The 15,468-nt window shown below is 34.1% G+C and overlaps 1 protein-coding gene across 7 annotated transcripts in view; it reads right to left on the bottom strand.

Moving 5' to 3' along the window:
• Positions 1-15,468, bottom strand: part of MIPOL1 (mirror-image polydactyly 1) — a 301,649-nt gene that overhangs the window by 192,513 nt on the left and 93,668 nt on the right. For all 7 annotated transcript variants that reach the window (XM_027065610.2, XM_015061575.3, XM_015061576.3 and 4 more), the window contains 2 exons: positions 7,664-7,697; positions 7,234-7,404 (listed from right to left, as the gene is read on the bottom strand). In XM_027065610.2, the coding sequence (XP_026921411.2) occupies positions 7,234-7,404; positions 7,664-7,697 (205 nt within the window). The remainder of the gene's footprint in view (positions 1-7,233; positions 7,405-7,663; positions 7,698-15,468) is intronic.

Raw genomic sequence — 15,468 nt, 5'->3', positions numbered from 1 at the left:
TTTGCTCAACCTCTCAACACCATTTAAGGGAATTAATCACTCTCACTTTTTGCAAACACTTTCTTGCCTCCTCTGACACCACATTCTCTTCTGTTTCCTTCAACCTCATTGGCCATCCTTCCCAATATCCTATGTGGTCCCCTTCTACTTTGTCCAACTGCTAAACACTGGCACACCACCAAGCTTTTTCTCAATGATCTTTCCTCAGTTTCATCTAGTCCTAAGCTTTAATTATTGCTGATGGCTGCAATAATCAAATGCCTGCTCAATATTTCCAGGTGAGAGTCATCTCAAATATATCTCCTCCAAGACAATGTAACTTCCTTCACCAAATATACTGACCTCCTCCCAAAACCCATCACAATAAATGGGGCAAATATCTACATAGTCTTTGAGCCCCAAATATTGGAATCAGCCTTAAATCTTCTTGCTCTCTTATGCCCAAAACCAATATGCCATCAAGTCCTATTCACTGTACTATTGAGATATTTCCCAAATCTGCCCACCTCTACACTCTACACTCTCTAAATCTACACTTGTCTCTCTGAGCCCTCACTGGTGTCATCTTTTGCATGGACGACTGCAATAGCCTTTCTCTTTCAAAACTGCATTTAGATCCAATCTGTTCTCCTTACCATGGCCTATAAGACCATACAGATTTGTCTGCTGCCTATCTCTTCTAACGCATCACTTGCTACTATCTTCCTTGCTCATTGTACTTCAATCACATTTAAGTTTGGTAGTTTTATATCAGTGTCTTAAACACACTAAACTTGTTCCTTCTCTCAGGGCACTGCCTTTCCATGGTTCTTTGCATGGCTAGATCCTCCTCCTCTTTCAAGTCTTAGTTCAACTATTCACGTTGACAAAGAGGCTGCCTTGATCACCCTATTTAAGCAACAGCCCCACTACCAATTGCAGTCACTCCCAACTACCTTTTTACTTTCAGTAAATTACTACCTGGAAATACTTTATTCATTAGTTTGTTCACTATCTAAATATTTCCATATTAAAATACAAGTTCTGTAAGAGTAAGAACCTTCTATTTGGAACTAAGTTCCCAACACACGGCCCATAATAGGTGCACAATAAAATGTAAATGAGTGAATATTTCATTAAATTCTTTTAGTTCTGTGTAGTTTGAAGTTGATTTAAAATAGCTCAGCTCATCAGTTCATTAATTCAACAAACAAATATTAAGTGCCTATACTGTCCTAAGGATAAAACTGTGACAGACACATATAAAGAAAAATAGTTCCTACTTCATGCTAGTAGGAAAGACAGTGTAATGCAGTGTGACAAGTACTTTTAACAGAATATAAAGTGAAATGTGGACAAAAAGAAGATATTTATCATTTTGTTTCATGTAAAAAGATCTTTATGGAAGAGATATTTAAATTAGGCTTGAAGTAGTGGTCTACTTCAAAAGATAAGTGAGCAACAAGTGGAAAGAAAGCATCTTCCAGTGAGAGGGGAAACATGTGTAAAGGCAAAAAGAGTCACAAAGAAACAGACCAATTATACCTTCTGTACACTGTTCAGCTGTCTTAATTTCCACTAATACTACCAGATTGGATTCAAGTCTTCCTCTTAGTTGGTTTATTTTTCATTCTGCTGGAGTTGTAGTTTAATGCTTAGAATAGCACAAAGGCTATAAAGAAGGAACCTGACTAGTAAAATGTTAAGCTGAGTTTCTTTAATTACCCTGATGATTATCCCTTGGTCCTTCCATGCTTTTTGTGTTTGTCAATTTGGGACCTGAAAGATTTCAGGATCTATACTTTTCATTATAACATTTGATAAAAATGAAGTAACTAAATGATGAAAAAAAAGTGCTAAATTTATGTTAAAGGAAGCACAAAAATGTTTTAGAAATACTTTCATCAAAAACAACAAAAGTGCACAAATTAAAAGGGTTTTATTGACTGTTGATATTTGCAATGACTCATTTCCAAAAATAGTGGTTAGTTAGGATTATCTGCATGGTGTTCAGGTAATAGAAATTTATGATCACTAAGTCAGCCTAAAAATTTTTACCTCGCAAGCTCCTTTTCACATAGTTCACGAACTAATCTTGATCAAGCCTGGCAATACAAAGTCCGATTCTTATCAGGAAGTGAGAATAAAATGAGTTCAAGATCCATAAACATATTATCCACTATGCCTGGAGTTGATTCCAAACACCCATGTACATATAGGATTTACCACTTCTCTTCCTTCATCCTTCCTATGTTCCAAGTCTTTATGACACGTCTTCTTCTTTGGTGTTTTGAATATATTTTATCAATGCCTCTGGCCCATTTGGCTAAAGCCTATATCCCAACCCCCATACCCATGCCTAATTTATTCAGCTCTCAGGATTGGGCCCCTCACCTCTGCACCAGGTATCAGTTGGGGTCCAATCAATAAAAATCTCTACAATATTATCCTACCAACTATAAGTATCAATGAAGCCTAGGCTGCTAGGCCCTGTCCATATCCACACCTGTCCCTGGAAATCAAAACTAGCCAAAAAAAGTAGCCTAATTTAGCTAGAAGTCCTAGTAATGGCCTGTTAATTTTATGTGAAAACTTGACTAGGCCACCAGGTCCAGATATTTGATTAGTCATTACTTCTGGGTGTGTCTGTGAGCAAAACAGACTGCCCTCCACAATGTGAGTGGGACTCTTCATCCAACCCATTTCGAAGTCTGAATAGAATAAAAGGTAGAGTAAGAGAGAATTCCTTCTAATTGTCTTTAAACTAGGATATTGGTCTTCTCTTGCTTTTAGACTTGGACTTGGACTAGAACTTACATCATTGGTTCTCCTGGTTCTCAGGCCTTCAGACTCAGACTGGAACTACACCACTGGTTCTCCTGGGTATCTAGCTTGCTGACTGAAAATCTTGAACTTCTCAACCTCCACAATCGCCTAAGCAAATAATTCCTTATAGTAAATTTCTTTATATATATCCTGTTGGTTCTGTTTTTCTGGGGAACCCAAACTAATACAAATGGTTATTTGAATGACTGTAGCTTGTAATAAGGCCAGGCCTCAAAGTTACCGAACTGCCAATCCTGGCCAGTTCTATTCCTCTGTTACTTATTGGTGTTTGGCCTGGATCCAACTGTGCCTCAAAGACTGGCCTGTATGATTTTGGACATAAATGGTCATATAGATACTCAAAAATATTTGAGTCAAATGCTTGCGGCCAATAGGAGTACCAATAGTAAGACATAAAGAGGAAATGAATAACAAGCTAAAATGAAAATTAGTCATACATAAGATTCCTTAATTTAGTGGGTAGCTTAACTAGATAGCTTCTAGAGAGGTAGGAAATTTAAGATTCTAGAAAAGCTAGTGAAGAATTGGAAGTTTCTTGCTTTATCCCTTAATTCCAGGTATTTCAGTAATTTAAATAAACTATATGAGCATTAATGGACCAAAAAATGATTAGAAAGAATGAAAGACTGTTTGGTAAGTCAATTCCTTAATCAAACAAATGCTAATTTAAAAAATTTTAATTGATCCTATAAAAGATCTTAAGGCTCTCAGTTTTCAGCTTGAGATAGAAAAGTTGTGGGAAAAGAATTTGAGTAAATAAGAATATTAGTATTCATCTGAAAAAGATAAGATTTTAATAAGGCCAGTTCAAGTAAATAAATGATTTTAAGTTGATTTGAAAAACAAAGTTAAGTTAAACTGTATCAAAATCAAGAAATTCTCACTAAATCTGAAGGTCTCCAATAGCTACATAGAATGGGACTAAGGTAATCCTGGGACTTCAGAGAAGATATTGTATAATCAGAAAACAGTTGATGCTAAATAACAACTCTAAAATTAAGGTCTAATTTTGGTGGAATTCTTTCCAAAAACTCAAAATTTCAGTCTAATCATAAGGAAAACATCAGACAAACTTAAATTCAGAGACATTCCACAAAGTATCTGGCTAGCATTCTCAAAACTGTCAAGGTCTTTAAAAAAAAAAAAAAAAGGAATAATAAGCTGTTATAGACCAGAGGAGACTGGAGAGATGTGACAACTAAATGCAATGTGGTATCCTGGACTGAATCTTGGAACAGAAGGGCTTTAATGAAAACCTGATAAAATCTGAATAATGTCTGGGGTTCATAGTAATCTACCAATGTGGGTTTCTTAATTTTGATAAACTTACCACAGTAATGAGCAATGGCAAAAGCAGGGCAAAACCAAAACTGGTGAAAGATATATGGGAACTCTATACTGTAATATCTTTTTTAATTAAAAAAAATTTTTTTTTAATTTATTTTGAGGGAGGGAGAGAGGGAGAGGGAGAGGGAGAGGGAGGAAGCAGGGGAGGGGCAGAGAGAGAAGGAGAAGGAGAATCCCAAGCAGGCTCCATGCTGTCAGTGTGTCAGAGCCAGACACGGGGCTCAAACGCACAAGCCGTGAAATCATGACCCAAGCTGAAATCAAGAGTTGAATACTTAACCACCTAAGCCACCCAGGTGCACCCTTATACTGCGCTAACCTAGAAACATTCCTGCAAATTTAAAACTATACCAAAATAAAAAGTTTACTTTAAAAAATTAAGGAAAAAAGTTTCCATTCAGAACTAGAATAGTAGTTCAAAAGTTCATTTTTATAATGATTATGACATAAAAACTAAAATGAATACTATTTGGTCCAGAAAGCCGGAAAACTATGCAAATTAAAAGAATTAAAAAAAAAAACAAGTCGTTCTTCATAAAACGTAATAAATACATGCAGTAGACAAATAATAAATATATTGCAATGATGGATAATATATATTTATAAATAAAGAACATATTGGTAAATATTGCCAAAGGTTGATTTATCTTTATGTATCATGAAGGAATGGTTGGCAGTCCACATTTAATTATGCTCTATGTGTACGTTTTTAGTTAAGAAAATAAATGATAAAAAATAAATCAAATGTTTGAATTCACGCTATAATTGTTTCTAAGCACTATAAACAGTTTTGGCTTCTCTCAACAATCTTGAATGATTAAAGATTTCATACAGTTGGTAGGACACAAAATGGTAAAAACAGTTGCTCATTTAAAAAGTTTAAGCACTTTTTCCAAATCTAATGTGAAGATAAATGTCAGGTCTCTACATCTACATAGAATGAAATCCTTTGTGACTGAACAATGTGCCAGCCCCAAACAGGAAAAGCCAGATTAAATTTAAAAACCCAGTTTAAAGACATGAGAAGGCTGCTGCTACAACAATGAGTTGACTGGCTAACATTCTGAAAAAGGGCGATTTGAAGATCTGCAGTCATTTTTTGCCCTGAGTTTTAAAGATTCCAGACCTGGGCAAGGGGCTGGGAAGTCAGGCTCTGATTACAAAGAGGGCTTCTGTTGGAGGACAGAGAATTCATCTAAGCTTTTGGTAGTTGTGCAGGGCAGAAGTGACAAAATTGGAGATTTGAGACTTGTTTCTACCTCAAATCATTTGATAAATCCCAAACCTGTACAGGGCTTGAAATTAAAAAGTTAAGGCTCTAAAACCTCTGAAAACCATAATGGAGTTTTCCACAGTCTCACAATGTGAAGAGATAAATACTAGAATATGTGATTTACCAAGAGTAGGGTCCACTGAATACTCGGCTCTGTTTTGGAAACCTCACCAAAAGCACAGAGCTGAACCACAAGTAGATCAAGACTTATCAAAACTTCCACCTAGCCTCCATGGAAGATAGTAAAGCATTTTAGATAATGATAGAAATTAATTGATAGGAAACATTTTATGAAGTAGGAGACAAAAGGGCCAATTGATTAAGTGATAACCTTAAGCAAGCAAGAAAAGATGAGAACTAGTATAGAAATAGGTTATCCTGAAACAGAGGTAGGTACTAAGAAATAAAAGGCAGAGTATATGGGAACAAATGCAGGTAGGCTGGTGGATGAAATGGTGGAGACAAGCAGAAGTTCCTTTTTATATTGGAAAGGTGAGGTTGGATATCTGAGGAGAAAGAAAGGAGATAAAAAAGTCCTTTACAGTGGAGAGTGAATGGACCAACAAAAGGCAAGAAAAATGCGAGGCAACACCAAGGGCCTACTTAAAGACAAAGGTTATGAATTTAAGGATTAAGGCAAATCTGTGTGACATTCTCCTGCCATATAAAACTATGACAGTGTAGAACAGGGAGAAAGTTAAATTTTTTAAGGCTTAGGCTTTGTTTGGTGAGGACAATGAACCAAAGGAACTGGGGTTATCTTATAAGCAAATTGGTGATAATTAGGTGAGCTGTGGAATTTAAGCTAGATGAACTGGGAAGTGGGAACATGAGAGGCTTGAAGGACAGGAGAATAAGTGGTCAAGTCAACAGAAACAGGTGCCAGTGGAGCTGAAAATTTGCTAGAGTCAGGGTTGTAGAGTAAGGGAGCTGGACAGGTAGTAAGTGGTGGTCAGTATGACAGAAATAGAGCAGAATACATGATGAAGAGAGGAGACAAATCCAAGAAGATGAGAGGCCAGAACAGCGAAAGGATCATCTGCAAAGACATTTAAATCACCAAGAATTAAGACAGGAGTGGGCTGAAGAAAAGACATTGAAATAGATCCTAAGACATTCAAGAAATGAGGGAAGCAACACAGGCATGTGTAAATTACTGCAACAGGAGTGCCTACTGGGTGGTACAATCTGATGCATGAGTTTCAAAGCTAGAGGTGTTTAGAGATGAAAAAGGAACAGTGAACACTAATGGGGAACAAGCCTCCAAGCACACTGGTATAACTGCTGTGGGAGGGAATACAATCACTACTGGAGAGGACTGCAGTAGAAGCAGTATCCTCAGGGAGGTAATCAGGTTTCGTTAGAGCAGGAAGGTATAAGTCATGTTCAGAAAAGAATACACTAATAATTTGATTCATTTATCAATGTTTACTAAAAGGCACTGAATTAGGCACTGGGAATAAAACAGTAATAAAGACATAATCTCAGCCCTCACAAAACTGCAACTCAAGTAAGAAGTCTCATATAAAAGTGATTACATTAAAGAATGTAACTAAATTCTTTTTTTTTTGGAATATAACTAAAATTTTGTGGCAATCTTATTAAGAAACGTGGATGCATGTACTCGGAGAATGGTGGAACAAAATTTGTGACTATTTTAACATATCTAATCATCACGGTACTAATTATGTGCTAAAAACTAATTTGAATTAAGAATATGTGGGGAAATGTTGCTTTTTAATGGTAAAGAGGGAGGGGAAAATGCTTTTACAGATATATGCAGTTACCTGAGACAAAGCAGCATCCCGTTCTTCTATCACTGCATTCATTTCTTCTGCTGTTATTCTCTTTTTACATTCCTTGGTCTTGTAGATTCTATCCACAATTACAGCTCCATTCTTCTGAATAGCTATCCCTGTGTCTGCATTGTTTATTCTGTTCAGTAATTCCTGTAATGTCTACCAACACCATTATATGTTAGTCAGACATGAAGTTTTAATATATTTTATTTAATATAGGGTTTTAATTAATAGGCACATGTGAATTGTAAATTGACTGAGTGAAGTTATTGAATTTTCATATTGCAGCAAAGATGTACATTATTAGTGTGTCAATTCTTCTTTTTCCCACATCTTAGTTCTTGAAACCCACTCAATTGAACTTAAGCCTCTAAGATATAAGACTGACATCAAGAAATCTCCTCAGAGAATGGCTTACCATGTCATTTTCTTCAGGGTTAATATTTTCTAGCCTAGAAAAAAGGGACACAGAAAGCCTGATCAGTAGCATTTCCTTAGTGCAGCAAAATGAGTTCGCTTTTTAAATCTTTAGAACCTCAAGTAATTTCATTCGACTAGTCTTTAGAGTCAACCATGACACTGAACATATTAAAGTGCCACCTGCTCGACTCCATCTTTCAATAATGCTCCATATCTTCTGCGCTGACTTCAGACTGTTAAGTTATTAATGTTTACTGCTATATATGACTACAAGGATCAATTGTTCATATGTGCTTAGATGAGGAAAGTTCCCTAGTGATAGAAGCACTACTTCTCATCATTATATTTATTCCTGGACTTTCAATTCTTACCAAAAATTGTATTTCCTCTGTTTTTTGGACTTCCTCACAAATAAAGCAAGGCAAGTATTTTTATTGCAAAGTTTAACTATGTTCCCAAAAAAGCAAAGACAAATAATTGCCACTAAATTTGACCTGAAAATCTCTTGTGCTACCTATTTGTTGAAACAAATATATAGAAAGGCTGACCAAAACTGGACCACAGTTTTAGATGACTAATGTTATTTTCTCTTTTTCATTACATATATAGAATTACTGAATTTAAAGACTAAGAAAGTAAATTGGTTCCTCTCATAAATGTGTTTTGTATTAGAAGAGTCACAGTGCTTCCTGAAATGTTTTTTGATGTTAATAAACTGAACAAATGCAGGAAAGGCAAAGAAAGAGCTCTAAATGACATGTTTTAGAAAATGTCCATAATATAATTTAGGCAACCATTAAATTGGGTAAATTAACGAAAATTGGTAATAAGTATTAGTAAAATGATGTAGATTTTAGAAATGGCTCAATTATTTTAAAATTGTATTAAAAAGTTTAGATATAGAAGTTCCTGTTTTCTCATATCCTCCCTCCCCTATTTCTGGGCTCCTATGATTTAACATTTACCACCAAAGAAAAGCATACTTGGAAAAGATAATACAGAAACTTAACAAATTTATTACAAAATTGTCCCAAACTTCAGAGTTCAATGAAACTGCTACATTCATGGAGAGATATTTAGAACATTGTATTTTTTACAGGAAAAAAATAAACATATATCAAAAAACTATTTCTACACACATTTAAATAGTATAATTTAAAAGGATGGTATGGTATAGTAATTTTGAATTATATATAGTTAATGGGTCTCAAAGTAGTAATGTCCACTTGGATTCACATTTCAGTAAAGACAAATACTTTCACCTTTTATTTTTTTTCTCCCAAAATACCTCAACAGTTTTCAAATATCCTGCTTCATAAAAGCTGGTTCTACATAAACTCTGAAGACAATAATTTCTTTTTTACTCAATTAAAGAACATAGTAAAAAGTGTAAGGTAACAAAATTCTTACACTTTTTTATGATCATGTTAAAGTATCAGAAAGGCATTTAACCATCAGTTATTGGTTGGCTAAGTATCATTTTTAAGGAAACCATATGTAGTGAGAAATATTTACCTTAATATTGTTTTTTTAGATGAAATCAGGCTAAGTGCTATTTATAGCAGTTTTCAAAGAAGATTCAACTTAAATCTTTATAAATTTCCTAATTAATTTATTAAACTCAATAATTTAAAATGTGAAAAGATACGTGAAAATTAAACATTTATATTACTAGATTACTGGAAGCTCTTGCAAAAAAACAAAATTTAGATCCCAAGGTTATAAATACCCTTATTTTGTTCCAAAGAACTACATATGATTAGGAAGAAAACAACAGTGTAGGCAGGTTACCTAACTTGTATGTTCAAAATAATTAACACAACAAAGTGTATGGAATGTCTATGTGATACCTGTAAGCTTTTTTTTCAGGCACTGAAAATTATTACTTTAAAGAGAGACAAATGAAGAGTCTGAATGTTTTAAATTAACATCTTTCTAGAGGATACGGTTAAGATAGTTGTATTTAGTCGAGTATTAAATTTCCTTGTTAATTAAAATTTTTAAAAAATAAAATTTTCTGATCAAAGGCTATACCAAGTCCTTTCCACATTAATTTAGCATTACAACTATAAGTAATGTGTGTGACTGCTCTTAGAAGTACATAATGTATAGTAATTTATCATTTTGCTGATGAGCGAATCTGAATCATGTTTTGGTTTAAGTGCGCCACATCTGACACGCAGGGCATGAGGCTTAGTCAACCACTTAGCATGTATTTGGATCTCAATTTTGCTTTATTATTATCCTTTAATTATCCTCAATTTTGCTCTATGATTATCCTTTGTAAGTACAGTGATAAACAGTCACTAAAGAGACCACTAAGAGAGAAAACTAAAACTTTAACAAAAATGAGCAAAGGGTTAATTTGTGATTTGAAAAATTACATACAGACAAGTAACTTTCAATATAAACATGAGGCTGGAAAGTGAAAAGGCTAATATTTATATTTCTCTGTTTGTATTTCTTTAAAATTTTCAGGAAGTACTTGTCACAGATATCAAAGATTAACTACATCAAAATTTAATCTCAACTAGATTACTTACAGCAGAGATCTGCAAACTTTCTGTAAAGAGTCATATGGTATTTTAGATTTTGCTGCATGTTCTGTGCTGCAGCTACTAAATGCTACCTATGTAGACAAAGCATCCAAAGATAATATGTAAATGAACAGGTGTGGCTGTGCTCCAATAAAACTTTATTTACAAAACCAACTGAAAGGATGGATGTGCACCATAGGTCCTTACTTTGCTCATCCCTGATGTAGAGCACTGAAAAATGAGACCAGACCTTTGATGTTAAAAGTGTAAGTGCCAACTATGACATATTTTTCTCAGCTGGATCATTCAATATCCATTTGAAAACTAACCACCAAAAAGAATGGACTTCAGAAAATAAAATTCAGTCTCATATCACTTACTGTATTACTTAAGAAAACATAAATATTAGACTACCTTTTAGAAAACTACTAAAATTACCTTTTAGAAAAAAGAAGACCATTTGAAACAGGTAAACCAGGCTTTCTATTTTCTATATAAAATTACTTGTCAGAGGTTTAAGGTTTACTAGCAGTATATATAACATAAAGCTTTACTGGTTTAATAAAGACTTAAAGTAATAGTTGATTTTATATAAAATACAGCTAACAAACTATAAATTATTTATCATTAACAGGAGATTTACAATTATACAAAAGAATCTCAACCTTTTGGAAACTAAATTATGCTTACAACAGTCTAACTAGACATAGTCATGATAATTAGTAAGAATTTTGCTGAAGTAAATGTCCATGGGCTCAAGTTTCAATTGATTTCCTATACAGTGCATATTCTGACTGACACCCTTGCACTCTAAGTAAAAAGACCCCTACATGAAATGTCACATTTCTTGATTTATCCCTAGATCAGTCAATATCATGTCTTCTGAACCTATAGTCATTCACCTTGTTCAGTGGGAAGCAGCTAAACTTTAACCTCAAATGATAAAAAGAACTAGTGATCAGCTAATCAAAAACCTCGGAATTTGTTTTTATTCTCTCTCATTTTAAGGGCTCATATTAAGGGCCACCTTAATATGTTAAAAAAAAATACCCTGAAGAGACTGAACACAATATCATGATCTCAAAAGTTGGAATATACATACACAAACATGTCTATATTAGTATGTAAATTTTAGTCATTTTAACTTGAATCCTTTTTACTTTTTTCCTAGTTTTGGATAAAAGTGAAAAAGAAAAAAACACTGAAGATTCAGGGCAGGGGAAAGCAGAAGTGGCAGAATATAAGCCAAGACAGACATCACAGAAAGATAGAAGTAGATCAAAACTGGCAAAGATGAAAGAGAAAAGACAAGGAATTTGAAGACTACAGGAAGCAAGAAATAAGGAGTTAAAACAAAAAGAGATGTGAAATAATGTATATTATTTCAACCTATAACTCACTGCCTCCAAATATGTCTTTCAGTCAAGCAAAGCTCAATTATAAATTGATTCTACCTTAATAAGAATTCCATCTAAAATGCACTATTGAGGGGTGCCTGGGTGGCTCAATCGGTTGAGCATCTGTCCTCAGCTCAGGTCATGATCTCACAGCTCATGAGTTCACCCTGCATCAGGCTCTGTGCTGACAGCTCAGAGCCTGGAGCCTGCTTCTGGGTCCCCCTATCTCTCTGCCCCTTTCTGTCTCTTACTCTCTCCCTCCTCTCTCAAAAATAAATAAACATTAAAAAATAAAATAAAATAAATAAAAGGCACGTTTTAAAGTTCAGAACTATAGCCCTCAATTGAGTAGAAAGGAACATCCACAGTGACACTTAAAACTATGCTGACATATATTCTTTTGTTGTTGTACTTCCTTCTTATGTATGATTTTTCTTGGACTATGATACTGTAAGAGCTGACTACAAACTGTGCCTAAGAACCAACAATTATTCATACCAATTAATATTTTAAGTATTTATGAAGTTATTTATTTAATGTCTATCTTCTCAACTAAACTAGAACCATAATGCTGTGTTCTGAGCAACCTGACACATAGTACACATTCAATAAATATTTACTGAATGGACTAAATAATTAAAAGAAAAGGCTTGGGATTGAGTGTTTTCCTTTTTGCCTTCTAATACAAATGCTACAAAGAATAAAGTGAAAAAGGCTCTGCCTCAAGGAATCCTAATTTCAATGTATTATAATAAAAATATATATACAAATTAAAGTAGACAATGAAAGGTAAAAAAAAAAAATAGGGAAGAAAAATAGGCTCAATTGAGATCCATAAATTAAACAGAGAAAATGAACAAAACTAAGAGACCAAATTAACAGAGGCTCGGAGGAAGAAGTTTTGATTTGGATATGTGGGCAGATGTTTGTGCCACTGGTCAGGGCAGGGGATTAAGGGAGAATAAGGTTTTAAAAATGAATAAAATTCCATTTGAGATATGCTAAGTTTGAGTTGCTTGTGTAAATCTGAGATAGACAAGTCCTACAATGTGTAACTGACTTTGACTCTTTGGGCAAGTCATCAACCAGTCAGAATTTTTTCACCTATAAAGCACAAACATCACCTACCTTGAGGAATTGTGACGTTGTATATAAAAAACTGATTTGTTACCTTTGGGGTATGATTTTCATTTTTGAAAAAAAACAAAATCTATTTAGAAATTTAATCAATAAAATTGGTAATTAACCTACATAATAAGATCTACAGTTACGAATTACAAGTAAATACAGCACTGTGCAGCAGTTGATAAGCTGAATGAAATAGTACTTGCAAATCCCCAAAGAGTTCTGAAGTTATTATAAGAGTATTACTGAAATAAGAAAGGTATCTACTTTGAAAAGTTGTGTGTAAAAACATTTGGTCCTGCAAGTGTTTTTATAGATATAAACAAACTGATTTTAAAAGGCAAATGGAAAAACAAAGGTACTAGAATAGCCAACAAACAATTCTGTAATAAAAGAGCAAAATTAGAAGGTTAATATTATCTGATTTCAGACACTATAAAGATTCAATAATAAAGACTACATGGTATTGGCAAAGGGATAGATTGCTTAAATCAATGGAAGAGAAAATAAAGTCCAGAAATTAACCCACACTAATAGAGTAAACTGAGTTTTTGACAAAGTGCCAAGAAAATTTCAGAAATGATGGCATTTTCAACAAATGGTGCTGGAAAAATGAATGTCCATACACCAAAAAAAAAAAAACACAAAAACAAACCCAAAAAACAACAACAAGAAAAACTAAACACCTCCACAAGTACCACATCTCTCACACAAAAATTAACTTAAAATAAATCACAGATCTAAATGTAAAACATGAAATTTATAGCTTCTAGAAGAAAACAAAGGATCTCAAAAAAGCTGTGTGACCTTATATAGGGCAATGAGTTTTATGTTCAATACCAAAAGTACAATCCATGAAAGGAAAAAAAAATCAATAAATTGAATTTCATCACAATTTAAAAATTATGTTTTGCTAAATACAACATTAAGATAACAAAGAAACATTCACTGCTGATGGGAATGCAAAATGGTATAGCACAGCCACCCTGGAAGAGAGCTTGGTTGGAAGTTTCTTCTAAAGTTAACAAAGATTTAACATCTGCTCCAGCAATTACATTACTAGGTTTGACCAACTAGTTTGAAAGCATATGTCCACACAAAACCTGTATGCAAGTGCTAATAGCAATGTAATTCAAAATTGCCAGTAATTAGAAAAAAAAATCACCAGGATGTAAGAGGATCCTAGCATAGTATGCAGACTATGAAAAAAAGCCTGACTATATTACATAACCTCACCTAAGGGTGTAGAGGGGAAAAAAGAAGAGCCAACCCAAGTAACTTGGTACTTTGACTGAAACCTGTCAGATTAAAGGCTAAAGGAACTATACATAAACAGTGCCCTCTGGTAGGTAAGGTTGTTTCTCATAGGGGTATGGGTTAATGATACTGAAAGAGTTACAACATATACAGGGGTAGAACAAATAAGGAAATGGAGCGTGGAGGATGGAAACCAGGTTTCCTATTGTTGGAGAGGAAATTACACATAAGAAAAAGGAGAAAGCCAGAGTGAACTATGTGGTACTGGATTAGAATAAGAGAAGTCAGTATGAATTCAGATTTAGCTTAATAAAGATACAGATGGATACATAAATAATTTCAGATATGTGTATATATATCAGTTAGTATACATGCATATATATCCTAGCTCTTTCTGTTTACTGGGCCTAGAAGTAGTCAGACCCTATAACAATGAGCACACCCAGCATCCAGATCTTGGTTTCTAATACCATTTTCCAATAAAAGGAATAAGGCCCCTCGGAAGAATGGCTAATTCTAGGGATGGGGCACATCCCTATACATCTCTAGAAGACATAACCGAGAGGCATCTTGAGGTGCCAGAGATTAGGAAAACTGTTTAAAAATCAAAAGGATGGGGACATGTCAAAGGGATATAGAGGCCAACTGGAAGAGTTGCCAATGGCCAAGCTGGAATACTTTAAACAACACAGTATTAGATTATAACCCAAAGTATTAAAGAAGTATCAATGAGTCTATACTAACATAAACAAACAAATAAATAGATGAGGGGGAAGACATAAATCTCCTGTACTGAAAAATTACAAATAATTTATGTAGATAGTATCCCTAAAGAAAGTAGAGCTCAATTAACCTCTCAGCCCACATCTCTTATAACCACCTGAGTATGGGCCACACTTCAGTAATCTGCTTCAAAGAATATGAAAGAAGAATGTTGGTAAGTAACTTTACAGTGGAGAAACATGGCAAACACTACCTACACTAGGTGATCAAGATTAACATAACTGGTGTTAAGTCATGTTGATAGCATAATTTTGAAATAATATGATGAGAATGGCACTTCAGTCTTGTACTCTTTGTCCCCCCAAAAGACAATACTTTAGTCTAATCATGAGAAAAAATTCAAAAAACCCAAACTGAGTAACATTATATAAAATGCCTGAACAATAGTCCTGAAAACTGTCAAATCATTAAAAACAAAACAAGGGAAGTCTGAGGAAATGTGATTAGAGTAGGCAAAGGAGTCATACCAACTAAATGTATATGGGATCTTGGATGGGAACTTGGAACATAAAAAGGACATGAGAAAAATTAGTAAAATCTAAATAAAGTGTGGAGTTTAGTTAGTAATTATGTAACAATGTTGCTTTCTCCCCTGTGACATATGTACCATAATAATGTAAGCTGTTAACAATAAAGGAAACCGGAAGTTGGTTAATGGAAACACCCTGTACTATCTTTGCAACTTTTCTATAAATCTAAAAAGT

This window comes from Acinonyx jubatus, chromosome B3, assembly GCF_027475565.1.
Source record: "Acinonyx jubatus isolate Ajub_Pintada_27869175 chromosome B3, VMU_Ajub_asm_v1.0, whole genome shotgun sequence".
Classification (NCBI taxonomy): Eukaryota; Metazoa; Chordata; class Mammalia; order Carnivora; family Felidae; genus Acinonyx; species Acinonyx jubatus.
The sequence above is the reverse complement of the archived record's forward strand: the minus strand, read 5'-3'. Positions and strand labels throughout refer to the sequence as shown.